The 27,275-nt window shown below is 41.0% G+C and overlaps 3 protein-coding genes across 6 annotated transcripts; 1 reads left to right on the forward strand and 2 right to left on the reverse strand.

Annotated features, from left to right (window-relative positions):
• Positions 1 to 3,165: 3,165 nt before the first annotated feature.
• LOC306934108 (brain-specific serine protease 4-like) lies at positions 3,166 to 4,309 on the reverse strand. Of its 2 annotated transcripts, XM_079516587.1 has the most exons (4): positions 4,064 to 4,309; positions 3,720 to 3,821; positions 3,419 to 3,639; positions 3,166 to 3,191 (listed from the first exon to the last, which is right to left on the reverse strand). In XM_079516587.1, the coding sequence occupies exons 1-4, from the start codon at positions 4,292 to 4,294 to the stop codon at positions 3,182 to 3,184; spliced, it is 564 nt and encodes a 187-aa protein (XP_079372713.1). In that variant the 5' UTR covers positions 4,295 to 4,309; the 3' UTR covers positions 3,166 to 3,181. The 2 variants fall into 2 exon arrangements, with proteins under 2 accessions (XP_079372713.1, XP_079372714.1); XM_079516588.1 differs by lacking the exon at positions 3,720 to 3,821.
• Positions 4,310 to 5,616: 1,307 nt separating this feature from the next.
• Positions 5,617 to 11,005, reverse strand: LOC306934107 (HAUS augmin-like complex subunit 8). Of its 2 annotated transcripts, none has more exons than XM_079516585.1 (10): positions 10,780 to 11,004; positions 10,536 to 10,591; positions 10,016 to 10,080; positions 9,029 to 9,224; positions 8,257 to 8,361; positions 7,987 to 8,090; positions 7,558 to 7,716; positions 6,918 to 7,059; positions 6,110 to 6,248; positions 5,617 to 5,879 (listed from the first exon to the last, which is right to left on the reverse strand). In XM_079516585.1, exons 1-10 carry the CDS (start codon positions 10,836 to 10,838, stop codon positions 5,756 to 5,758), a joined length of 1,149 nt encoding a protein of 382 aa, XP_079372711.1. In that variant the 5' UTR covers positions 10,839 to 11,004; the 3' UTR covers positions 5,617 to 5,755. The 2 variants fall into 2 exon arrangements, with proteins under 2 accessions (XP_079372711.1, XP_079372712.1); XM_079516586.1 differs by having other exon boundaries at positions 5,695 to 5,879; positions 10,016 to 10,076; positions 10,532 to 10,591; positions 10,780 to 11,005.
• Positions 11,006 to 12,432: 1,427 nt separating this feature from the next.
• Positions 12,433 to 26,708, forward strand: LOC306933330 (E3 ubiquitin-protein ligase ARK2C-like). 2 transcript variants are annotated; one of them, XM_079515506.1, is made up of 9 exons: positions 12,433 to 12,716; positions 13,630 to 16,288; positions 16,408 to 16,741; positions 18,214 to 18,342; positions 18,482 to 18,611; positions 18,817 to 18,921; positions 19,403 to 19,498; positions 21,619 to 21,722; positions 22,525 to 26,708. In XM_079515506.1, exons 3-9 carry the CDS (start codon positions 16,509 to 16,511, stop codon positions 22,640 to 22,642), a joined length of 915 nt encoding a protein of 304 aa, XP_079371632.1. In that variant the 5' UTR covers positions 12,433 to 12,716; positions 13,630 to 16,288; positions 16,408 to 16,508; the 3' UTR covers positions 22,643 to 26,708. The 2 variants fall into 2 exon arrangements, with proteins under 2 accessions (XP_079371632.1, XP_079371631.1); XM_079515505.1 differs by lacking the exon at positions 13,630 to 16,288.
• Positions 26,709 to 27,275: the final 567 nt, after the last annotated feature.

Here is a 27,275-nt window from a genome sequence, read left to right on the forward strand (position 1 = left end):
CAACTTTAAATGCACACCTTCTTTCCCTTCTTTTTTTGTCATTGTTTAAAAAATGTATAAAACCAAATATTTTTTACTTATTCATCCAAACCATTCTTGACCTTTACGACCTTTGCCCTGGGCCAGGGGTCATGAATGTGTCCACACGGACAAATGTGTCCGTGGCAAAGACCTGTCCTTTCCGTGGCACATCGATCATAAGGACCAATTACTGAATGTTAAGGTTTTCTTCAGAATATGTTTGACTCTGATTTACTATTATAGACACTATGTATATGGCATATTAGGATTCCCACAGGCGTAGACCAGGGCCCAGACGCCAGGTGGGCCCATGAAGGGGGAAGAACAAAAATTGGTAATTGCAGTTCTCTAGAGTGGCCCATCGCCAGGTCCATACGCCACTGACCTGGCGTCCACTAGGACTGTGGTTTTCTTTTTATTTCCAAGGACCCCCTTTCATTGGTTAAATTTCTGCACTCTGGTAAGGCTACAGCTCTTTATGTGTTTCTGGTAATATTATTGTCTGCTCTTTTGTATGTCTGTGGCAAAAATAGGATTTGGCTAAAACAATATCCACCACAAGCCAGCATGGCGATGACTCATGCCCTGGGCCCTTGACACATGACATTTCATTTATCACAAAAGCAATACAATGTATTATTCAATTTCATTCATTTATTCATCATTATTGGTAGTATTGTTCCTTTATCCTGCCCTTAGTTATAAATTAAAATTGTATATGTTTCAGTTCACTGAAAACAGGCTTAATGCAAGGATTTTAATACAGTGCTTCAGTCTTGGGCACCAACGTCAGGTGGGCACAAAACAGCAGGAATAAAATGAAAGAAGACTACACTGTATTGGATAAAGAGAAATATGTTTATTCGTATGAGGGAAATCTAACAGAAAGTTGCATTGCATTAGATTTGTCACTTGAAAAAAATGGTTATTGTTGCCACAATGTATGAAAGGCTGTGGTTTGCATGCAGTGTCTCTGTCTCCCATATAAATGTCAGCCCTGAAACCTTTCCATAAACTATTCCACAATTTTAAAAGCCTTTTGGATTATTTCAGTCTGGTGTTTCAAAACATATCAAGACATTTCCAAAATAGCAGATCTGTAACCTCATAGCCTGTCACCTTGTGATCTGTTTTTAGCTTCTTTTCTTTTTTTAATTGCTAGCTCAAGTAAGCTGTGGGTAGTACTCATCAGTTATAAGACTCGATTCAACTTATTCTGAGCTATTTGTCATACCTTTTAGTTAGTTATAGCCAATATATAGTAGGCCATAAAAAACATGAATGAATGAATGGCATGTTGAAAATTACACTGAATAAATTCAATAATGAGTACTTGTAGCAGAAATTGAAAGAATGAAAGTATTGCAAATTCTGATGTCGGGCACGCAGAACGGCACATCCATTTATTTCACACTCTGCACTCACACTGACAACACAACACACGCACCTATTCCCTCCAAAAGCCCCGCCCAATCCCTTAAAGAACCATGGTGAATTATGCCCCAAGAGAGTCACTACATACTTACTTTTGGTACTTTAAGTATATTTTGAAATCAGGAATTTACTTGTAACAGAATGTGTCTACATTTACAAAAGTACTTCTTGCATCACATGCTTCATGCTGGTGGAGAAGGACAGATAGTTAGGGGGGAGGTTGTTGAGGGCTCTTGTAGGTTTGTTGAGCGGAAGTCAGTGAAGGTCTTGGAGGACTGCTGTGTTGTGGTCTTTGGAGCAGTGCAGGTGAAAAGCGGGCAGATGAGAGCTGAACATGTTGGAGTTGTTGCAGTAGTCAAGCATGACTCTTCTCCTCCTTAGTCTAGGATCTGGAAACAGAAAAACAAAACAAAGAGCATGTATTTAATTAATTGAATCTGTGTGTGTGTGTGTGTGTGTGTGTGTGTGTGTGTGTGTGTGAGTGAATGAATGAATGAATGAATTAATTAATGCATTTTTATTTTCGTGTCTTGTCGTTAAGACCCATCCCTTACGGAATTATAAAACACCAACAACATAAATAAACAATATCACGTTTACTTCCCACACAGAAGTTACACCAAGTATTTGTAAAAAACAGAAATAAGCAAAAACATAAAAATAAAAATAAAATACATCACATATAAGTTTTCTTTGTCCGTATGTCCCAAGCTTTCTCTATATATTCTGCTAATGCAAATATCTTCTGTTCGAAAATCCATCTCAGTCGCTCTGCATCACTTAACCACATCAGATCTATATTTTTACATCTGTTAAATAACTTTTGATGTAGCTCATGATACAACGGGCAATAGAAAAGAAAATGGAACTCATTCTCAATATCATTTATATCACAATAGGTGAAAATACGTTCTTCTTCTGTAACTCCTCTATACCTCCCAGTCTCAAGGTGCAAGGGCAAGATCCCAGAACAAAGTTGGGCACATAGGGATCTTTGTCTTTTGGATAATGGGGCACAAACATACTTTTCACTAGCGTAACAGCTTTTTATCGTAACAAATGTTCTCAGCTTTGGTTTGTACAATATGTCCTGTGACCATTTGTTCTGAAATAAATTATAAAGTCTTAACCATGGAGATGTTTACAACACTGTTATTTAGAAAACTGTCATGTAACCCAGTTCTTACAAGAGTGTCCTCTATTGCACTTGCCCATGCACCTTTTACTGATACATCCCAGTTGAAAGTCTTCCTAGCAACTTTGTTCTCTGGCAGTCTGATTAGTCGGTTCCATAAGGCCATCATGCTGCCTCTCCACCTTATCTCACACGGCTCCCATCCCATGTCTCCTGTTACTGCCAATACAGGCGCACATTTATGCACTCCTAGAAAGTACCGTATGGCTCTATTCTGAACCATTTGTCCCTTCATATTCATGTTTGAGCCCCATATTCCCGCCATATAATCCATGACAGGGCAGACACACGTGTGAAACAGTTTGGAGTAGGCAGCATATCCCAAATCACCCAGCTGTTTAATTTTGGCTATTATGCCACCTAGGGCCCTGTGTGTGTGTGTGTGTGTGTGTGTGTGCGTGCGTGCGTGCACGCGCAGAGAGGTTGTAATGGAATGTACATAATAAAATCATCAGTGTTAATCTTACTCTGAGAGTGTACCCATTGAATGAGATTACAAAACGCCACCTTACCTACATTCACTCCTCAAGGTCAACTGGGTCTGAGGATGAGACAAAAAGGAGACAGTACACAATGACAAATTACAGCCTTCACTGACCGTGTACCTGATCATAATTAAACCATAAACAGACAAACAGCTCTTTATTGGTGGAAGTCAGATTACTACAGAGATTAAAGACTGAAATTGGATCAAATTGACCCTTAACTCTTTAACTCCTTGGGTCCTTGAAATGAAAAGGTTTGAGAACGACTGGTCTAAGACTGTACCTATTGGCACTAGCCAACAACAGCTGGCAGGGGCAGGTAGAGCTGCTGTCAGACTCAAACCGGATGAAGCACAGGCCAGTTTTGACAATGGACTCGATCCACATCTCGAGGTGGTCCACTCTGGTGTAAACGCTGGCACTGGGGCGCTTCCAATCCCATGGGGTAACAACTCCAGACTGGACCCAGTTAGAGCCGTATTTGCTGATCATTGGACCTCCATCCTGATAAGACAGAAACATTGTTTTACTCAGTTCTACTCAGTTATAGCTAGGATTTGAATGGCATCTCAATGGCATTATACCGGATAGGTTTTGTCACTTTCCAGCAAACCAGAACAGATCATGGCCTCTGTGATACGTCCTGGATAGATCATGTTACAGACTTTGTTGTCGACAACTGGAACCTAGAAACAATAGAAATAGAACAATCTTATCAGTCTGCAGCCTCTCACTGTTGAGCTGCCTTATACAGTTAATAGTATCAACCAGGTGACCATATTTTTGGCATATTTGTATTATAACTCGGCAGTTTGTCAAAACATTATTCAATGGAATTCTACAGTATTTTGTGACAAATGTGGTGACTTGGCCAGCCACCACAGTGTCATTTTTCACCATTTCAAGTGACATGTGATGTCATGCTCACCTTGCTCCTCCTGCTACTGCTCTCTGGGAAATGCATTCCGCTTCCAGCCAAGGACCCAGCTGGGGGTGCCGTGGCTGAACACGCTGCCATTGGCTGCCAGACACACAGGTCTGATCTTGTCAGTGAACGGGACAGGAGAAGCCAGGCGGAGCAGAGCCGTGCCGTTGGCACCAGTCTTAGGGTCATATCCTGGATGAAGCACAATTTCAGCAACAGCTCTGGACACTCCATTTGGACCAGTCAGGTGTATCCCCAAGTCAACATGCAATAGTTCTGGGCTGGAAAAGAGAAAAACATACCAGTTTCAAAAACATTCAAAAACAGTGAAACTAGTATATCTCTGATGTCACAACATTTCACATTGGGTCACGTTGTGGGCTTTTATATAGGCTATTTTCACTGTGTTGACTGAGGGTAAGTGATTAAAACATGTAGGCTGTAACTGGTTAAATTATCTACACACAGATCCGTAACGCTATACTAGTCTAGTAGCCAGCCCATAGAGCCCCATTGTGAACCCGGACATGTTGAGTACACCAAGGTTTTATGTTATAAATGTTGAGTATGGGTCCCCAGCATGTAGAAACTGCCGGATGCTAACTTGCATATGTTGAGCAATTTTCATAATTGGCATAATATGTGACCATACCATTAACAAGGCAAAAAAGTCAAAATTTCATCATGCTTTATGTAGCATGTGATGTGTCAAACAAATCCATTTCAAACATGTTTTGCAAAAACATTTGGCATGGCTGTTTTAAGCCCAATGAGTGTTTGTTTTTTGCAAAACTAATGCTTGGAATGGATTCAGCATCATGAAAACCCCCTAGTTTGACACATCACATGCTAGATAAAGCATGTTGCAACATATGCAAGTTAGCATCCGGCAGTTTCTACATGCTGGGGACCCATACTCAACATGTCTAACATAAAACGTTGGTGTACTCAACATGTCCGGGTTCACTTTTTGGCTACTAGACTATACTGTGCAACGTTTTCAATAAAACAAAGTTCAATTTGATATAATTGACTGGCAACAGTTGTCAGTCATAGGGGCCGTTTGCACCAAGAACGATTAAATAAAGCTTAGGGTTAATCAAGGATTTGTTGATCAAGGATTCATTTTAATTCGAGTTGTGTTGCACCACTTGATAAACCTTGATTTAAACCAGATTAAGGCTTAATCTTTCTTGGTGCAAACGGCCCTAGACGCCAACTCCAAACACCCAAGGGTGTTGGACTTCAACCATCACCCAAAACCATCTGCAGCAAATTTGAATTAAAAAAAAAAAAAAGTGTAAAAGAGTGTAAAAATGTACAACACGGGATTTTTAACGCTGGCGGCATTTAGGATCTCTCCAGCTGCTGCAGGCGGCTATACGCTGACATTTGAGACATGTATACCATAATTGCCATTACAAATAAATCTGTTCATGTGCATCAGCTATTGGGCTAATCATGAAGTTAATTCAGATGCTCATCCATCTAAAAAACTTCAGACAGAGTTCAGAGTTGGTTCAAGAGACTGCTAGGACATGAACCCACAACAGGAATTTTACTGGACAACCGACTTTATTACAAAATTACAATAAAAGTGAAGTTTAATACACAATAGAGACCTACACGCGGTTTCAGGTGACCCAAAAAAAAACCCTCATCCGCAGGTCTCTAACAGTGGGTGACATGGGTCCTTCACTTGGAGCCGTGCAGCTCCTGGATCCTGTCTGGGCCCAGGTGTTCTTCCTCCAAGGCCTGCTGGCTGTGGATGGCATGACGACTGACCAAACTCGACAACTCCAGCAGCCCTGAAAAGCCTCTGAACAAAAAGATGCACAATACATTGTGATCAGAAATAGTCAAATTTTAATCATTTTCAACTGGTATTCGATTCTATGTTATGGCTTCTCCCAGTTGCTGGACTAACAGTGAAATTGTCAGTGGTAATTTATGTATACGTTTATATAGTGTATACTATAAATATAACCAAATGGGCCTGTAACACTGAGGATTTTACGCAGTATTATTTGACAACATGGGCATGCTTACTTAGACAGCTCGTGACTGATATCTTTTGAAGCCTTTTTCATTTCTTTCAGGCATGTCACACAATTGGTGTTGTCTTGATCTCCATGCGTGCAGTCCATCAGGATCCTCTCACCGTCCTTCAGGCAAGCTTCTGCTTTATCTGGTGGTGAGGAGATCCACAGCTTACCACAGTGTTCCAACACAGGTCAGGTCAGTGGAAACCTTGTACTGCATGTGCAAAACTATAACTTTTCAGGAAATTCAAAACATTGCCTATGTTCCAACGGATTCAATGTGGTAATTTAGTCACACTTGGCATCATTTTGTGCAGGTCATATTTGAAATGATTTTCTAAAATAGCAAATCTACAAGCTCACATTGTGAGCTTATAGATCAGCTAGTTTCAGTAAATTTTGCAAAACTGGAATGCAACAAGTCTAAAATAGGCAATAGGTTATGAAAAATATATATATATGGAGCTACAAGGTTTCTGCCCAATAACACTGCTTTACGGTAACATGTCATTGTTCTGACCTCCCGTTAGTCCGACAGATTACTAATACTATCCCAAACTCTAACCTCAGACATAACCGGCCACGTAGTTCGCCAACCCTAACCTCAGTCTTAACCGGCCACGTAGGTCAGACTTATGGGCAGTCCCCACTTTGAGACACGCATATCCTCCTGGGGATCAATATAATAAAACATGATTGATTGATCCCCCCCCCCCCCCCCTCCCCAAACCACGATCATCATAGTCAAATGAAAATCCATCAAAATTACATTTTTAAGAAGACTTAAAAACTTTGATTATACTCATCAAACCAACCCAAAAATTCCATTCTGTCCCCTTCGATGTGGATGTTCTTTATAGGAAGCTCATGTCGGGTGGTGTCAATGGCAGAGGCGAAAGACTTGTAATCTTCTATGAAAAGCTTGGCAGCATCAACCACTGGCTCCAATGCTGCAATCTGGAATATTAGTGGATAACAGGTTACAATTTTGGTTAAAGGAGTAGTTAACCTGACTAAACAGTTTACAAGAAAGCACCCACACACAAAAGCTAAAACCAAGGTGCTGGACAGAAGAACACATTAAAATAGAGTCTGTACACTAGATCATACACCCATAATTATTTTTAATGGATTGATCCATTACTGCAAGTGTGAACACAGTTCACTAGGGCAATGCACCAGGACGTCAGAGGAGAGTGGAATACAAACATTGGAATAAATTCATTATTTATTTACACAATCCTGTAGTTTGTTGTACATGAGTGCCAATGTACCATCTATAAAGAATGCTTTATACAGAGACTAACATGCAAGGCAACGACACAAGTAAAGGATGATGGAACTTTTGAGTATTGGAGTTCGGAGCTTTATGGGAGCATGACCCCAGCAGTGTGTGGACTTTTTCTAGCCTATATGAATGCAGAGCATTCTAAACCTTTATTTGATTAGAGTAACCTGGATATCCAGCAGCTCATTCAGCATTCTCTCCTTCTCCATCTGGAGGTACTGCCTCTTCATCTCCTGGACCTCCTGACGTAGACGGTCATCTTCTTCCATCTCCTCCCGGAGCCGTGCATCCATCTCTGCCCTCAGCTTTGCATTATTGTGCCCCATCTGGAGCCCAAAGAGCACAGAAATAGACATTAACCATGAAGTTAATGCCAGGTAATGTTCATTGACTTCAATCCATTGACAAAGCAATTAACTCCAACTGTGACAGCCAATGAAAAAAAACAACAACAAAACACATTCAAATGACTTTTTGGTATCACTTAAAAATGTACATTACTACAAGGTCTAGTTTAACAACCAACATGCATTCAAAATGTGTCAGTAGCATTTTATTATGAGTCACCAGTACTAATTATAGTTACGGTATATCACCTTTGCTGTGAGGTAAGCCAACAGGAACGTGTTCTGCTCGATGTCGTCCTTATCGTTCTCTGGGTTTTTCTCAGCTTCCAGAACATTCTGTATTACAGTGTTCTCTGAAGCACACAGTATTTTACATGCAATTATTACTAGTACAAAAAAATTTGAACGCATGCATAATTACAGACAAAGGACAGGATAAGTAGCAACTAGACTAGAGAACACAGGCACATAGTTTGTAGACAATACACATTGATGTTTTGATCACTTTGAATGAGTTACCATTAATCACAGACAAGTCGTAATCAGGGCGGTGGTGTCCTCCTTCAGTGAATGTGGACTGCAGCATACTTGCACTCACAAAATAAGATTCTCGATTTGACATCGCTGAGGGCAAACAGTACAGTGGTCAATTATAGCTCAACTCAAACTACATGTCTTGCAAAACAATGTGTAGATTAGGGGGCTGCAAGAAATCAACTTTTTTCGAATCAAATGGACGCTCCAGGGAGTCCCTCTGAGAGTGCTCATGCAGTCATTTTAGGAGCTGTGTTTCCATTGAAAATGAAGGAAAATGATTGTTTGGCAAAGGTTTAGGGGGATAAAAAGGCCAAAATGCCAGTCCTAATTATAGTTACAATCACCTTTGCTGTGAGGTAAGCAAACAGGAAAATTCCCTTTTTATCATTACAGCATTCTACTGTAGGAGAAATACTGAAGATGAAGGTAAACATGTAAATGTCTCTTTAACCCTCTTTACCACATAAAAGTAGCCACAGCTTTATAGACAATAGACTGCCAGAGTAAAGAAGAAATACAATACGTCAGCCAGATGACAGTGTAATAAATGGATTTTTACATTTAATACATCACTGCAAAACATGTGAAAATGCATTAAAGCCATAAGGTAAAAATGTCATAACCATGTATACAATATAAAATTATACATGTCTACAAAGAAATATGATTAGAACTTTTTCATAAATGTTTGTGTGCATGTTCCACCCCAGAATATTCTGGAAAGCTCTACATTCCCAGCACAGGAAATACTTACGGGTTGGAAAAGCCTGGGGGGCCATGGACCGTCTTGGCGGTGTACCCACCTTCGGGTTGGAACACCCAGGTTTAGGCGAGGAGGGTCTTGGTTTGGCAAAGCCAGGTTTAGGTGAGGAAGGTCTTGGTTTGGCAAAGACAGGTTTAGGTGAGGAGGGTCTTGGTGGTACAACGACAGACTCATTGGCCGAGTTACTCTGTAAACAGTTAAAGGACTCACAATCAAAAAAAATTATAGAAGTCTTGAAACCTAGCCGCAATTTGCAACTCTTGTTTTATAATGGGTTGAATCTAGAATTGCAATACCCTCCATTGACAGGCCATTGATCAAATTGAAATTTCTGATCTGCTTGTATTAGACGTTAAACTCACCAACATTGGAGCTGTAGGGCAAGCTTGAATTATCTTCTTTCAATCTGTAAAGCATTTGTTTCACATAAAAATCCACCGTAGACATGTTATGAGCTACTTTCTGTCAACAAATTCCGTGCAAACGATTAATTTTCTAAGTGTTGGAGTTTGGAAGTGCTCAAAGTCACGAACGGCCCTGCAATTCACCCGTATTTACACATAATGCAGGAGGCAGAAGACGTCATTTTAATGAAAACGAGCGCTTCCAAACGCCAACACAAACATATCACCTGCATGGAATTTCTTGACAGAAAGTACAGTAGCTCATAACATCACTATGGTGGAATTTTTATGAAACAAACGCTTTGCAGAATGAAAGAGGATCATTCAAGATTGCCCTAGAGCTGCAATGTTGGCGAGTTGTTTAATACAAGCAGATCGGAAATTTCAATTTGATCAATGGGCTGTCAATGGAGTATTGCAACTCTAGATTAAAAAAAAAAATATATTGTTGCAAATTGCAGCTACTTGAAACCTATTTTACATGTTCATTGTTTAATGCTTGTTTAATTGTTTGTATCAGTAGGGTGGTTCTTTTTACATTTTCTTTAATTCATAATAAAGTTTCATGTATTACCTTTGACAGACTTCCCGTCTTCTCAACAGGTTGTAAATACCGAGACTTCACAATTGTTCCACTGGCTGAAGAGATAGAAAGTTACATTATTAGAGATATGCCCAAAACAGTCCACATTTCCAAATTATAATCCACTACAAGAACTCTGGGTGCCGATTAGCCCCATATGTGCCCAGCGTAGGGAGAGGGCACATGTGGGGCTAGGTGCCGATATACAATGACGAAATAAACGCCATCCAAATCCTAAAAGATAGCATAGTATTGTGTTCCTACTTCCTAGCCTAAGATTTAGACTCTCGTAGAGTCTAAATGTTAGGCTATTGTGTTCCCCATATTTATAGCTTCGTGAAAGTGAATGAAGGGATACTGCTGAAACAGAAAGTTTGATGTAAGTAGGTAAGTCGATATGGAAATGGAAAATGCTAATTTCATATTTAGCCAAAGAATCATGTATCAACTTCTGCATTTTACTTTTCGTTAACAGTGTGGCGTGTGGGCTCATTTTACTAGTTTTACTGGCCTTTGTTTTTCTTCTTTGCAACAGCACCGTCATCTTTGGAGGTCGCACTTTTGGAACTGAAATTAAAAGCAATTCGTGGCCAGTTAGTTCATCAACAACCGGAACGCTAAAACTAATTTATGCTAATGCTATGCCAGTATGCCCTATATTTGGACGCGCGCGGCCGCGCGCTCCTAAACATGACCCAAAACAGCTGACCGATAATGCATTTTACATTCCCGGCCAGAAAACGATCAGATGTTACCTTTTATTTTCTGTGGACGTTTTAAGCGTACTCGGACCCATAGTTCTCCTGGACGCCATGATTCGAAGATAGCCGCCTGTGCGTCACCGAATAAAGCACCGGTGGAAACTTTCTACAGTCTATGATTCCGATCATGCAACCGATGCTGCCAACTGTTGCTGTTAAAATACGCTAGTATACTTGCTTCTCTGCTGTATCGTCCGCCGTTATGTTGACAATGTGTTGTTTAGAAAATGAGAATCAGCTTTTAAATCTAACTGCAGCTGTGCGGGTCCGCCCCACTGACCAATCAGCGTTGAGCGCATAATTTCTATTGGACCACCTGTAGGTTATTCAGATTGGGTCTGAAGGAAAACCCAATATTGTTGGAAGTGACAGATGGAAGAGGGTAACCTGCATGCTTTTTGGGCATGCCGGAAAATCAGTGATTTTTGGAATAGAATACACAATCATATCACGGTCAGACTCATTAGGGAAACGGAATTTCATTTTGATCTCGGTTTATAAATTCTGGGGGATCCCTGCCTTCTTAAAGGTGAATATTTTGGCCGTGATGAGTTATTTTGAGAACACTTTTAGGTGTGCCTAATCACTCACTGCATTTGACCTATTCCCTTAAAAATCACACACATGAAGTGAGGGGCACATACATCCTCATACATTATCATACATCACATTCCGTGCTCATACATACAAACACACAAAGCTGTGCATACTGCATAGAAGCATAGTTGAACTGTGATTTTGTTGTGTGTGACATATTCAACTAAGTCTTAAAAGTTTCTACAAAAAGTATGCCAAAGCTAGGTGGGATGAAAAATGTATGAATAAAGTTAAATATTTCGAAAGGTTTTTTTAAATAGGCCTACAAAAACATGAAATCAACAATAAAAAATAAGATAGCTGAACGAAGTTTCTAGGTGAAAGTAGGCCTATGAAGTATAAACTGTATAAATGCATGAAATCTGTGTCTGTAGTTCTCCTATCTCAAAATGCACACACAGACCCAACTTATGACTGAAACCTGCACCTTTTGAATACTCAATTGCCAGGAAGAACAATGTCAAAGGAAAATTACATTTAGTATGGGACTACTTTGGTGCATTAACAATTTGTAATACATTACAGATGATATAATCACTATTGTCAACAACAGAATGTGGAGGGGTGTGTTGTCCATTTATTTTGACTTAATTTTATTTTGTCTTTTTCTTTTATGTAAGTCATGTTTATTTTGTATTCTGTTATTGAAAAAGCAATAAAAAACTTTGATGACAAAAAAAAGATGCACACGCAGAAAGTACAGAGTACAGTCAAACACTTAGGGCTCTATTTTCGTCCATGCTAAACCCCTTATCCCTAAACTACTTATTTTTGTATTACTATTTTGAAAAATATTAATAATAGTTAAAATAGCCTACATGGACACGTTGTGAGCTCTGTCAATTCTACCTGAACCTAGAATATCACAATGGAATGGGTTGCAAAATGTTGGGTCATGGGCCCCAGGCCGAGAGGTTGTCGAATTAGTTAGTTTTGGTGATGATGATGATAATAATGAGGATAATGATTAAAATACATGAACAAACAGTGCATTAATATCGCCCCCTTTCGTGTCGGATACCAAACGACACGTCTGCTTTGTCAGCTATGTGTAAACCGGTCGTTAGCCGGACGAGACTGTAGATGGCGCAGTTTTGCGGATTGAACAACCCAGCGCCATCACGTCCATTCCCAATCCCGTCGTCGGGCTCCAGTCGAGTCAGAGACAGTCAGACAACCGTATGCCGTTAACCGTCTGAATGTAGAGAGATCCGCATGGGCTGTTTTATCTCTCCAAAAGAACCCCACGGAAAGATAAGACCAGGATCCAAGGATGGTTTTAGTGCATGTCGGATATCTGGTTCTTCCCGTATTCGGCTCAGTAAGAAATAGAGGTACAGTATGTATATCGGTTTTAAATCCCCAACATGTGCCCTGTTTATCTTAATATTCACACTGCAGCTGCTAGAGCTAGCTTAGCCCCTGCTAGCTGTTGTGTTAGCATCGCGCTACCTAGCTTCCTCAAATCGGACGAACAAAATAAGAGGACAAAAATACCGAAACGTGACGTAGTTTGACTCTTTATTCGATAAAGACACGTATAAAATACCAAGTGACTCATGTCGCCTGTTGTAATTGTGTCTGATTGTAAGATAAAATGTCGCCACTTCAAAAGATAAGCTAACTGGCTGGTGGACTCCGACTATTTACTGGAACTGAAACGTTCTCCACTGAACATTACACATGTTCGGGCTAGACGGTCCAGAAAGACTGACAAATCACACAAAGACCCGCGTAGAATTTGCGATACACACCATTATCAACGAACACAAAAAATCTATTGATTTATAATGTTTATAATTTTGGATGCGTATTTTTTTTTACTGTGACGTTATGGTTTATTTGAACTATTAAACGCCGCAAAATAGCCGGAGCCTGCCAGCCAGTCAGCTTATCCGTGTCTGGATGATGTCATTTGAAGATCATCTGCTGCTGCTGTTTGCGACCATCACAAATTCATCATGTTATCCAGGCCGATTGATTGATAGAGGCGCGTAAATAATGAACGGATTGATTAATTGGCGGTCACTTCCGAGCCAACATTGTGATCACTCGTTTAATTATTGGCATAATAATTTGGCAACTTAAAGCAGCAGCTGTTTGAAGCTGTCTGGACAAACACCCCAAACATACCGTTACAGTGTCAGGTCTATTTTTAATCAAGCTACAGTGTAACATTAATTTCACAACAGTGGCATCAATGATTTCATTGTGCTTTTATTTCTGTTCTTATTCCCTGTTTCATAGTATCGAGGCTGGCTCTACATTCTGCATTTATCAGATCTATGTCGTCCCCCCATTGTGTAGCTAATGATCATCTGCTGCTGTGTGGTGTGGCGTGGCCTCTGCCTGTTCTCTGCATTTAGCTGTATTGTGAATCCCTTCTTCATTTCCTCTTTCCATCAGAAGACGACATTGGTATTAAAAAGCACCCCCTCCTAAGAATGTATTCAGCCATAGACTTTCCATGTTAAACGGACTAAAAAAAATAGCTAACACCTTTAGCAGAGCACCTTTTGTCTTTTATTTTTTCTGTCAAATTGCTGTAGCATAAACATTTTAGCTCCTTCTAGATCAATTGAATGTCATTGTGTACCTCCCATCCAGTCTCTTGATAGACAACATGCTGTAAATTCCTGTAAAGTGGATACATTTTGCATGATTTCAATTACCGCACTGCATTGTTGAACACCAGATATTGGCTCATCCTCCTCTTCTCCACACAAGGTGCATTGTACATGACTCAGATGACATTTAATTAAACGCATGCAATTTGGAATCATGCATGCCCGTCTATTGATCAGCTTAAACATATCCACTCAGCATTCTTGCCAATGCTGCTATGTGATCACTTGAAATGATTAAACGTACACTGCACCTGCACACAACAACCTGCCATAACTGTCTCCATTTTTGTGTAATCCTTTGTTCCCCTTGCAAATTTCTAAGCTTTGAAACACACTGAATTGTCAGGTCTGTTTGGCCTTTTGAGGGCAAAACAAATCCCTAAACCTAAAGAGCAAAAGCAAAACCTACTCACTGGTGGTTCATCACGTCCCAATTTCCCCCCACTAACAAAGGCCAAAATGCTATCCATTTCACAGGGATGCCTATCTCCTGACCTGCACTGCTAAAATATCCTCTATTAGTAATAACGTCTTTATTGTTTGGTTGTGGTCTCTCTTTACCTTTTTGTTCTGGTAATAGTACTTAAGATGCATGGTCACATTTATGATTCATAATTTTTTGTTTTTTGTTTTTTCTACATTGACTAGTGAAAATCCAATGTAATCTTTCTGTAGTAAAGATGTACCCTGCTGTACTGGAATCATGTGCTGTAGCCAACACGTTTGCTCATTGGATGCCGCTTTTGTTCTTTTAACCCTATATGGAGCATGGTGGGCCTTGCCTTCAGTCTATGTTGTTTATTTTTGTTGCATGGTATTATATACTATTATTACAGAGAAGAAAAAAACACAAATTCCACATATACTAATATTTTTCAATAAAGAATATAGTGTTTTTCCTAACCTTCAGTGTGCTTCTTGCTGATTTCCATTTATTGTCCTCCCTCTCCCTTGTCCCTACCTGCCCCCCCACCCCTCCACCCCACCCACTTCCTCTCCCGCTGTGACAAAGATAGACAATTTTCAAGCTTTCTTCATCACAAGCCCTGATTGAGTCTATCTGCTGTCATTCATGGTGGTTGTTTTCACTGAGACACTTGAAAATGCAGCATGCTTCTGTACAGTCCTCGCGTGAGCCTCGAGACCAAGGGCACCAAGGTCATCCCTTGTCTGGTTTATTTATGGTAGCGCATGAAAAAATAGCAGTGGGGAAAAAAACACGAGGATTAATAACCAGAACACTATTGGGTTTTCTTTAATTCAGCTGGATGTGCTACAGCAGTGCTGCATCTTTCAAGTGTGCTCCCTAGTAAATGCAATGTAGATGTTTGCCTATCTCCTCATGGTTTTTTCAAAGAGTTAAACTGTTTCCATCAGAACTTGCCATACATGTGTTTTACACCATCAAAGCAGGGCAAAAAATAAATGGCATTTTATGTAAATCACCTTATACTTGAGTAACACATACTACTTTTGAGTTACGGCAGATGGGTGTAACGGTGCACAGTAAATGGAACATTCCTGTGCATACCTGATTTAGTTTCCTATTGCCAAGGTATTCCGAAGAGGCCTAATATGTTTTACATTTGTTGTTGCACAATCTTTACCTCATAATGAAAGCTTGTAAGTCTAAGTACAGTAGTAAAACCATATTGTGCCATAACATTATGTAGCCTGTCTTTCTCCCCTTGGAGCCTCAACTGCTGTCGTTTAATTCCAGCTGCCAAATAGCTGTGGTTAGAGAGAGCAGAAAAGCACAAATGGCATTCAAGCTATTTCCTCTAACCTTACGAATGGTAATGTGCTAGAGGAGCATGCAGAACTGTACTTTATGTATGAGAGGAGAAGAATATCGGCTGAGGCAAAGACAGACTATAAAATACTGGATGTATTACTTTGAGTCTAGTCAAGGGATTGCTTTGTTTCCATAAGCTCTACTGTGTAGAGAGATTTAAGTAAATAAGCAGTACATCTATTGAAAGATTGGTTGAATTGCAATGGATTTCACCCAAATGCAGCAACCTACTGGCCATAATTTCCAAGAATTGCACTGGATGTTATATTCAAGTTATTGGTTGTTGAGCCAATCACTTGTTCTGGTCCCGTCTATTGCCTTAAGAATCAGAAGACCAGGAGTGGCAATCGAACCACAGCGTGGAATAGGATATCAAAGACCATTTAATCACGTTTGAAAGTTCACACAGTGCATTGGTATTCGATGTCATGGGACTTGTGGTAATCGTCACTTTCCCATCCCACAGACGTATGTTTCACCATAGGTAAGCGTTAGGGCTTCATTAAGATGTTACACACACAGTGACACCACATTTTCACCCACAGTAAATTCTACCTCATCTCTCTTGAGCTGTCTGACGAGCACTCTTATCCTCCCCCTCAGGATCCCATTTCAACCGGCAGCAGCAGCAACAGCAGCAGCAGCAGCACAGTCATGCTACCTCTTGCCGGCACTTCCAGTTAGGTCCTCAGGCCCCGCTGCCCATGGACTTCCCCATGCCACACCCAGGGCAGCCCCAGTCAGGCATTAACCCCCACCTGGCCCCTCCTGGCCACCAGCATGGCCCCCCGCTCCACCCACCCCTCAACCCCCTGCCCGCACCCCAGTTCCAGGACATCCCTGCCCCTCCCTTCCTACCTCAGGCATTACACCAGCAATACCTCCTCCAGCAACAGATCCTCGAGGCCCAGCACCGACACATCCTGCCACCCTCCAGGTATGGACCCACATCATGTTAAAGGGATGAATGTTGGGGTCACTCAGGTGGCGCAGGGGTAGTTTTTGCCCATCACTGTGGAGAATAGGGTTTTGAATCTTCCCTGGTGCCTCCTGCTTGGCCAAGAGTCCATATAAACACAAATGGCCGTGTTCACGCCTTTGCGGGAGGGAAACCTTTGATTGATTGATTGAAATATTTATTAACAGTTTGCAGAATTACAGTACACTTCAAGCACAAACTGAATACAAAGACTGTTAACTGTGAGTGGACGACCCAATTAAGCATTACACTTGTTTACAAGAGGGTCCACCAATTCATCAAAACATTTAGAGACGTACAGATAGACACTACTATATAGTCAAAGAACAGAACCGATGAATTCCGCTGCACTAGCAATCCTCCCAGTGAACCCTCTTTTGGGTGAAAATCTGTGTTTTGATGGTATTGGACGAGACACATTGATTGTCTGCTCTCCAATACAAATGGGCTGGCCACTTTTATGCTTGGCCATACATTCTTTTATACAGTTTCAGGCTATAATGTTTTATGCTTGGCCATACAGTTCCAGCTACCTGTTATTACTTGCGCATGCAGAGTGCGCAAGTACTGCGATCGGCTGGGTATGTATGTATGTCATTGTCTCTCTTGTTTAAGACCGTAGCCCAATCGGGGACCAGCATCTCTGGCAACGTCATTATTAACAGGCAATGAGGGACCAGTATTCCTGGTGATGTCATTGGCATCGCCAGTGGTGAGCGCAGCTCATGAAATCTCTACTTCAATCCACAGATTTGCTTACGTCACTATCAACAGTCAATAAGGGACCACCATTCTTGGTGACGTTGGTGATCGGCTGGGTATGTATGTATGTCGGGGTAAGAATGGTGGTCCCTTATTGGCTGTTGATGGTGACGTAACTAAGGTATGTTTCAGGGTTGGTATAAGGTCAAAGGGTCTAAAGGATTTAGAACAGCAGTTGTAATAGACATTAGTTAGTATATGGCACCTCGACAGAGTGCATTTCTAGTTTATTTCTTTTTTTCCCTTTTTTCTAAAAGAAAGAAATTGGGGGGAGGTCTTGGGTTGCATATAGCAGGAATACACTGATCAATTTATTTTCTTGTAAGGAAGTGGTTAATACCACATTTAAGTAGAGATCATGCACAATGTTGAAATGTTGGCCCATTTCGATATACGATATCCAGCGTCAAATCGGCCGATTGCATCAATATCAGTGAAATATAGGTGAAAAAATATCTGTCAATATCTGTGAAAAAAATATCGGAATTATTTTGATATAGGTTCGATACAGATATATATATTTTTTAAATATCGGACGATATCGATATGCTACGGATATTATTGTGCATCACCACATTTAAGGTAACTTTGCTTCCGGAATCTGACCACATGCAGTCTGCAAAGAAATTCCTAATACTGTGTTAACATTGTTAATCCTCCTTAAACAGACGCACCCCAGAGAGAGTTCCTCACCAGCCCCACAGACTGCGGCCTGGGTACGAGTTTGCTCCTCCTCTCCACGTCCCTCCTCAGCCTGTGGTCCAACAGCCCCGTTATCTGGCTGAGGGAACAGACTGGTAAGAAACCACCCAATAGAGCAGAGTTGAATAAATAAATTACACGAGGCTAAATGAGATACGGTAAAGCGTTTATCTTATTATGGTTGACATTCTGATTAGATACTAAAACATGTTTTGCTGTTCATTGTCTGTCTAGGGACCTGAGTGTGGATGCTGGGCTTCCCCCGCACCAGTACCACATCCACCCTCTACCACAGCACTATCAGCACTACTTGACCTCTCCCAGGATGCACCACTTCCCCAGAAACAACGCCTCAACGCAAGTGGTGAGCCCACCTCAGTGCAGTCTAATCATGACAGTAATGTGTCAACGAAAGTTCAAACTATTTTTTACAATATTCACTCAGTGGTTATTTTTTGTGCTTATTTCATACTCGTTCAATTCTCTTGTGGGCATGCCATCCGAAGCCATATAACACAAGGTTGCTCATTGTCATATTGCAGGATTGATGTTAGCTTGTTATCTTCCAGGTTGTTCATGAGATAAGAAACTATCCATACCCCCAGCTCCACTTGCTAGCACTGCAGAGTCTCAACCCCTCCCGCCATGCATCTGCTGTTAGAGAGAGTTATGAGGTACGTCCGGCCGCCCTCGCTCCTTCCTCTCTTCATCAAGCATACCTGTCTTGCCTAATTTATCACCATCTGTGACCAATGCCCCCATCAGGCTCAAGTGTGTCACCGATTTTCTTTATGGATTCCAAATCTCTTCGAATGTATTTAATCTTGAGAACATTTTCTTGTCATTTGCCATGTCATTGAGTACTTGACTATCACTGAGAACTACTCAAGCACCTATGGCTCATGATCTATTTGCTGAGCAAGGATCAGCCATTCATGACCATTAAAATACCAGCCTTATCACTGAAACCCTCCACCATGATGTATTTTTCCATAGATATTCTTAGTTATGGTCAAAAGTCTGATTCGGTTTTAACTTGGCAGGTGATGGGATAACAGTTCTCTTTTTTTTTTTGGGTCAAATTCCAATTGTACAAAACAAATAGTTTTTTCCCTTGGATCTTATGTTTTGCCCCTGCTCTTGTTCCTTTTGTAGGAGCTTTTGCAGTTGGAGGATAGGCTTGGCAGCGTGAACCGTGGAGCAGTTCAGACCACCATAGAGAGGTTCACTTTCCCACACAAGTATAAGAAGGTAAGACAGAACATGATCCTTAACCGAACACAAGCTGTGCTTGATGTGGTGCCGTATGCAATACAACAGTGGGCATATATACTGTATGTAGGCCTGTCACAATTATTATATATATATATATATTATTTGAGATAATCACAATTATTTTTGCATAATCGTTTCCATGTTGAAAAATGAAATTATAACTTTTATAAATATGTCAGTAATTTCTGTGAATACTAGTGATGCGCGGGCCGTCTTTTTTTCATAACCCACCCGTCCCGTCCCGCCACGGGAGCCAGCCCCCACCAACCTGCCCCGCAAAACAATATATTAATCAACGGCCCGCCCGCCCCGCGGCCTGCAAAAACAAAAAGTAGCTAACGACCGGCTTTTCAACACCCAGCAAGTCCAGTCCATTCAAGTTTGTGTGGTTGAAAATTGTGAAATGACACTGGACTATCGTATGAAAAACCCATGCAGAGCAGGTCGCTCGTTAGAGAGAGAGAGAAAGGCCTTTCCTGTGTGAGTCGTAACAAATGATTTGAATGAACAGTATAACACTTACACATACGTGACATGACATACGTGACATGACATACTATGACGGACCGGTTCACTTCACTCATTTGGGTTGTGTGCGCACTGCAGCAGTGTACTTCGCTCAAAATGAATGAATCTCATGTCATGTGCTCATTTTAGTTTTGATTGTGTATAGGCTACTTCAACTTCGTTGCGCGACGGCGGTACAGCACACCCAAAATAGCCGCTCTACAAGCTCACAACGCGTCGCCTGCGACGCGTTGTGAGCTTGTAGATCTGCTATAATTCTGTTTGTGCGAACTGTGCACGCCTGCACAGCACTGTGCTCAATTAAGAAAGATTTGGTGCAGATGTGCTCATTGCGCTGATGATGGTCAGGTTCAGAGCCTCAGAACGGAGAGGGCACTTTTCTCCAATGGTCAAAAAGGCAGGGGCTAAAGCGCCCTTTCATAAGCAACACATTGATGAACAACAGAACAACAAGCTGGTGGTTTCAGCAGGAGTAGACAGTAGACACAGGAGAGCAGGTAACGGAATGCTTTTCTTTCTCCTTTTTTGGGAGGGGGGGCCCGCCCCGCCCGCCACCGATAATTGCGCTGAAAACCTTGACCCGTCCGCCCGCCCTGTGGGTCAACCCGCGGGACCTGCGGAAAACGGGCCGCGCATCACTAGTGAATACTATTATTTGACATATCTGAAATTGTTAATTACAGTTATTTGTGGGGCAATTAATTGTCAACTTAATTTTGTGTTCGTAACAGCCTTATACATACGTATACAATATACATATAATTACACACATACCGTGTGTGTGTGTGTGTGTGTGTGTGTATATATATATATATATATATATATATATATACATATACACACACATACATATATGTGTGTGTGTGTATATGTATATATATATAATTCTTATTCATATAAATGAAGTGGTGAAAAGAAGGGATCATTGGCTAGAGAGGAGCAAATGTTCAGACAGATTTTTCTGTCAACAACTAAGTCAGACACTCTGCAGTCGGTCCGACTCAGTGTGAGGGATGACTCATCTCAGCCTGCTGCAGAGCATTTGAGAGTGAAATGAATTAAAAAACACCCTTTGCATCTTTAATTAACAACACCTGGATTCGGAAAGAGTTGGAGAAGCCAGAACACTACAACATATCAGAATAAGAGGATGTTGGCCTGCGCGGTTAGCTCAACCGTCTGGGCACCTAGGCTGCTGAGCCAGCCTGGCGGCGTGCCGCGGGTTCGACTCCCGATCCCGACGGCCCTTGCCGCTTGTCTTTCCCCCATCTCTCCCCATTTCCTGTCAGACTACTTTCATCCTATCAATAAAGGCAGAAAAAGTCAAAAAGAAATATCTTAAAAAAAAAGAATAAGAGGATGTTGTTGAATCCATTGTACTTGAAAACTTGATCCCCCCCACCCATCCACGGGTGGGACATCAGATTTTAGTGAATGCCTCTTTGATTTTGTGCAGGACCGTGTCTCTTGACAGCCATGGCAGCAACGTGACAGCTCTTACCGTTCAACTGCACAGCACACACACTGTATAAACCTCATTGTTTGCCTTTGTTTGCGTCCTGTTTCAGAGAATACCTATGGACCTGAAAATGTGTCTGGATGACGAGGAGTTGGACACTGATGAAAAATGTACTATCTGTCTGTCGATGCTCGAAGACGGGGAGGATGTCAGGTATAACCATACATTCGGAAATGGCAGTTTCTTGAAAGGGAATAAAATGAATTAATTGTACTTTGTCATATTCATACCACCCGTCCCTATTCATACAGGCATCTCTTCCCAAATGAAGTTTACTGGAATGGTGAAACATGAATTACTCTAGTCTGGATATTTCTGAGATTTCTTATTTCTATTGAAGCTTGATGTGCACAAGAAATTTGGCGCTGATAAGTTCGGTGTTTTGCGACTTTAGCTCTGAATTGACTCACTTATAGACAGCTAAACTCCTGCAGAAGTATTGCTATGTAAAATCTATCTGTAAATTATGGCTATGAGGTAAATCCTTAAAAAAAATCTTCTAGCGCATGACCAGCATTACAGCCCTAGCAAGTTAAATTTCTTCTGGATGTGGAATAACACAAGAAAGAAAAACCTGAGTACATTTGTATCTATTCTACAGAAAAGAGGGATAATATGGTGCGATTATATATTATTAAGTAATTTCCATTTTGGTGGGATTCCTCAGACACTCTTATTCTCAAACCTCTGTGCCCACTGTCGCAGCTCGTATTATACTTTCCGACTCATAGATTGGAGTACACACAACTGTGTACACACCTGTGAGTCATAGGCAAGTTACTTCAATGCGGTTGACAGTAGCTCAGGCTAGTAGCAGTTCCTCTCACAAGTTTTTTTAAAGGTCAAACTATACATTAAATTGCTCCCTTGTTCTAATGTTATTGATTGATACATTCTCTGGATTTCCTTTTTTTTTGTAACAGTATATTGTGTCTTCTATCATCCCCCTGCTCAGGAGATTACCCTGCATGCACCTCTTCCACCAGGCGTGTGTGGACCAGTGGCTGGGCACCAGCAGGAAGTGCCCCATATGCAGAGTGGACATTGAGACCCAGCTGACCCCAGACAGTTGATGCCTCCTCCTCCTGACCTTTGCAGCTTTGGATCTGGTCTTGTAATCTCCCCACCCTCCCCTCCCTTCCTTCCCCCAAGGGGAAGCTCTGCCAAACGTCCCTCTTCCTCCCTCTGCATCACTCAACAAGCCTGCCTTCTGAGCCAGCCGAAGAAGACAACCAATGTGACAGAGGGATCAACAAAGCACATTCACACACGCAACACAACAGGGAACCGGGGTCCACGCATACCGTGGGCGGACAGATGGATCGGGATAGGTGGATGTCCAAACAGATTGACAAACGATTGGAGGCGAAATGTATGTATGGACAGATGTGCTGAGGCTCCCTGTGATTGTCTGTCTGATTAGCCACTAAACCGTTTAACTACAAAGATTTATAAAATATTTTAAAATATAGGCAATCTACAAGCTCACGTGGCGCATCGCAACATGTTGTGAGCTTGTATATTGGCTATTTTCAAAATAATTTAAAACTGTCTGTGGTTGAGTGGTGGAGGCCTTTTCTCTGCCATTACATTTAACCCTCTTACCCCCAGGCCTGTGAAAAATCCTTTAAGCTGCACTCTAACCCAGCCCTCCCTCAGCACATCTGTACAGAACATTATCAAATGATTAGCATGAGGTTGTCTAGTGTGAACTCTTGTAGCTGAATGCCCGTGGTGTACTGGAGTGTAGTGCTGAATAAGTATTTACAGAGTAACAGTGTTGTGTAGCAAGCAAAAAGAAAAAAAGAAAAGAAAAAAAGAGCCTTTCGCTTTGAGAAATATGTACGTTTGTGAAAATTAAATCTACAGACAGGGCAAGTACAACTGTGTGTAGAGTAGGAGAGTAGCTACACGCTTTGATCTCGCCGCAAAGTGGGTGCCTATGGGCTATAGTTCCAAACATTGCTCCTATGGCTGGAACTATCCCATTGAGATAGAATGAGCACTTCCGCATTCCATTGTTACAATGGGAGTCAACGCTAGTGTCGCCACTCTCTTACTATATTACTCTGGTACGACTCTGGTACTGGTTAAGTCTTCATAGGCACTGAGGAAGGAGGTAGCTGTGTGAAAAAAAGACAAAAACAAACATCCCCCTCCCCCTCTCTCTCGTCTATCACGGTTTTGGATTTACAGTTAGTAGGTGCCATCGGAGTCTCTGCTAAATCCGCTACCTGCAGGCATGGCTTCCAGTGATCTGTGTAGTGTTGTAGTTGGGCCTCTGATACCCTAGAGCAGAGGCCTTTCTTTCAGATGTGCATGTTGTATGGCAGGCTTGGGCTGTGTTGTTGTTGTGGAGCAGTAGAAACAGGGACTGTGTCTGTGCATGTGAACCGTATACTATGATTCTGATGACCACCACTCATCCATAGCGGAGGACGAGAATGCACCTAATAACCCCCCTCCTCCCCCTACTCATTCTGATGAGATCCAAGTTGCTCTTGGACACCGGGCTAAGACCTGATTTCTACTTTGTCGTACAATGTGGCGCTCTGCGAAAATAGTGGATCTGCAAGCTCACAACAAGTAATTTGTATGCTATTTTTGCCAAGCGACACTGCTGTACAACGGCTTATAAATTAAGCATAAGACCAGTGTGGCATTGTCTCCTGATGACTGGTGTGAGTAGATCTGTGTCGAACAGCAACTTGGTATCCGTCGCCTCATTCATGGCATGATCATGAGAGGCTGGCATGGGCTTGAGGATGCAGTGCCTGAGTCTTGCCGTTGAAGTGAATTGAGAACGACATTTGTATGACCTATTACCAGAACCTTATTGCCTATTGAACAAGCACATGTGATTTCTAGTGAATTGCCTCCGTTGTGTATTGGCTCAGTTCATTTCAATCTAAGTTGCTCCCATCATTTGATAAAAGACTGTCTGGTGTTACAGGGAAAAGTAAAACTAGTTTGCCTATGATATGTGCTAGAATGTGTATGATTGTCATCATGGTAGTAGTGTATGGTATTGCTAGAACGACCATAATAAGTTCAGTGATAGAAGCCGTTTTCTCTATATCATGCATGAACCATGTCGGATTAGTTCACTTGAAGGAGGGTGAAAGGGAGAAAAAGCCATCCATTAAAAAATACCAAACAATTATTCTTCTTAACTTTAAGTTTGAATATTCTTTAGATTGTCTCTTTCTTCCATGTGTTTCTTTCTCTCTTTTTTCCCGCCTTTCTTATTTAAATTATTTGTCTTATGATTTTTGCTCTCATGCCAATTTGGACGTGGTACTAATACGCTTAGTGCTTGTCCATCTTTACCATATTGAAGAAATAGCTGCAATGCTGCAAAAACATATTTATTGTCGTTATAATGTAGCTTGTGTTTTTGTAAATGCACTATAATATGGAGTTGCCTGATCTTTTTGGTTTGGTGGTGTGGGGTCTCCTTGTCCTAGATTATGTGTTTGTATTCAGTTGAAGGTATCTCCATGCTTCCTCGTGGTCTTTTGGAGGGTAACTTGACTGTTTGTGTTGCATTTATTCTTTTTCCTTCGTACGAAACCTCCATCCAAAAAAAGAAAAAACTACAGATGGATGAACATGGAGGCTTGCTAGTTCACATAGAATGCTGTGATTAAAGATGCCTTAAGTATTTAACAATCATTATTTATTACTAACTGTAGCTAGCTAGCTATTGTGGTGGAGTATTTAATGTCTCTATCTCATAACTTTGCAATTTAATCAATATATTTATTTAGAAATAACAAAATATTGAACAAAAAAAAAGAATACCTCATTATGCATTGATCGGTGGGGATGCTTTTGCATGCCATTTGTGTTTTCTTTTTCAAAGGAGAAAAAAAGAAACTTGTTGAATATTGACTAGGAGTGTTCTAAACACTATTTCTAGCCAGCATGGTGCTGTTGATCTGGATTACATTCCATCCATCCAAGTCATTTATTTTCTTTTTATTTATTTTTTTGTTTTGAATTTTATCCTCTGCTTGAGTCTTGTGGGTGAACTGGATCAAGCAGATGATGACGGCATATAGCCCCTTTGTCTTAGCATGGCTCAACAACTGGCTTGCTTTTGAAGTATGATACAGCTTTACTTTCAGTAATCAACCATATTTAATTTGGAGTTTATGGGTGTCGTGTTTTGTTTTTGATTTGACCATGTTTATGATAATCCATACTATCTGGATCTCAGTTCAGTGCTTATTTAGGACCCACATAATGAACTGTATTATTTGGTACTATGTATTGCTGGCAAATGCGATGTTTGTGTTGGGCCGAGGAGGTGGCTAACATGCTAACTTGAGCTATTGATTTATGTTGAGCAAATTTCTGGTGTATTACTGTGGTATACAATATAGATTGCGTGTTTTACACCTGGGAATAATAAGCTAACCACATTTTCGGTGTGCATTTCTTAATAATATTCTACTAATCCTGCTTATTATTGTACCATTTATTGGATTGGAATAACGCTGGCTGGTCTTACTATTATTTCATTTCCTGCTATCACTGGCCTTACCCCATGCCCTCCACAGTGTACCCCATTACTCCAGAGCGAACTGGACAGTAGCCATAGTATTAACTCAAGCTGGTGAACCGGAATGAACAGTAGATCTTAAAGCACAAGCTTTTTAATGCATGTCCTTCTCAGGTTTTCCTATGTGTACGTGGGAGTAGCTCTGTAGATGTGTTTAATATGATGCTGTACCTTCTTGAATATTTCAGATGTTTCTTTGCTGCTGAAAAAAATGTTGATTATTAACCTGCCAGTGAAAAAGGGAAGTGGCCATCTTTGTACAACACACTGCTGTTTTGCTGTAACCGCGCAATGTTTTATGATCTTGAGTATTTTATAGAAAAGTAGAAGTATGTATCAATAATATGAAAGCAATAGCTAAATCATAATGAAGAATAACATGATCAGTGAATATTGTGGAAAATCTTTAGATTCACTCTGGGTGGATTTTGTACTGTATTTATTACTAATGATGATGCAAAAAGTTGCATAGCTTAACCCAAACTGTTCTGTCTCCTTTTTTATTTATTGTCTTGTATATGATCTTTTTGTATGTGTTTTTCAAATAAACTGCCGAAAATGCTGAGAACGTATCTAACTTATATGTCTCGTTCTACTGTGGTATTCTCTGCTTAACCCACTTCACGCCATTGCCATTAATATACATACACCATTGCCCTAGCCCTACGGCAATTGCACTTTTATAGTGCTTTCGATTGATCAAGTGTCAAATCACAAGTTGTTTTTTTCAATCGCCTGTATCTCCTATTCCTTGTCCTAGATGGCATTTTTGGTCAAAACAAGGTTTATTCCACGGCTCAGCGATCCTTCTGCATCATGTTGCATGTTGAGGACCCCCTCTAAAATGAGATGAGGCATCTCAAGGGGATTATCATGTTGAGGACCCCCTCTAAAATGAGATGAGGCATCTCAAGGGGATTATTCTTTCAATAAAGGTATGTTGAAGCAGCACCCGCGGCAAACATGGAACAATATTGCATCGTCACACACCCCAACATAAGTTCACAACATCCGGTCTAGATTTTTGGCTCTTCAAAATAAGAGCTGAACAGGGAAAAATGCTGGCGTGAATTATATCATTTATGTAAAAAAAATTGCTAGCGCTAAAAGTCTGTAGCAACGGCACGCAACAGGTAGTC

Source organism: Electrona antarctica (genome assembly GCF_951216825.1).
Source record: "Electrona antarctica genome assembly, chromosome: 12".
NCBI classification, from domain to species: domain Eukaryota; kingdom Metazoa; phylum Chordata; class Actinopteri; order Myctophiformes; family Myctophidae; genus Electrona; species Electrona antarctica.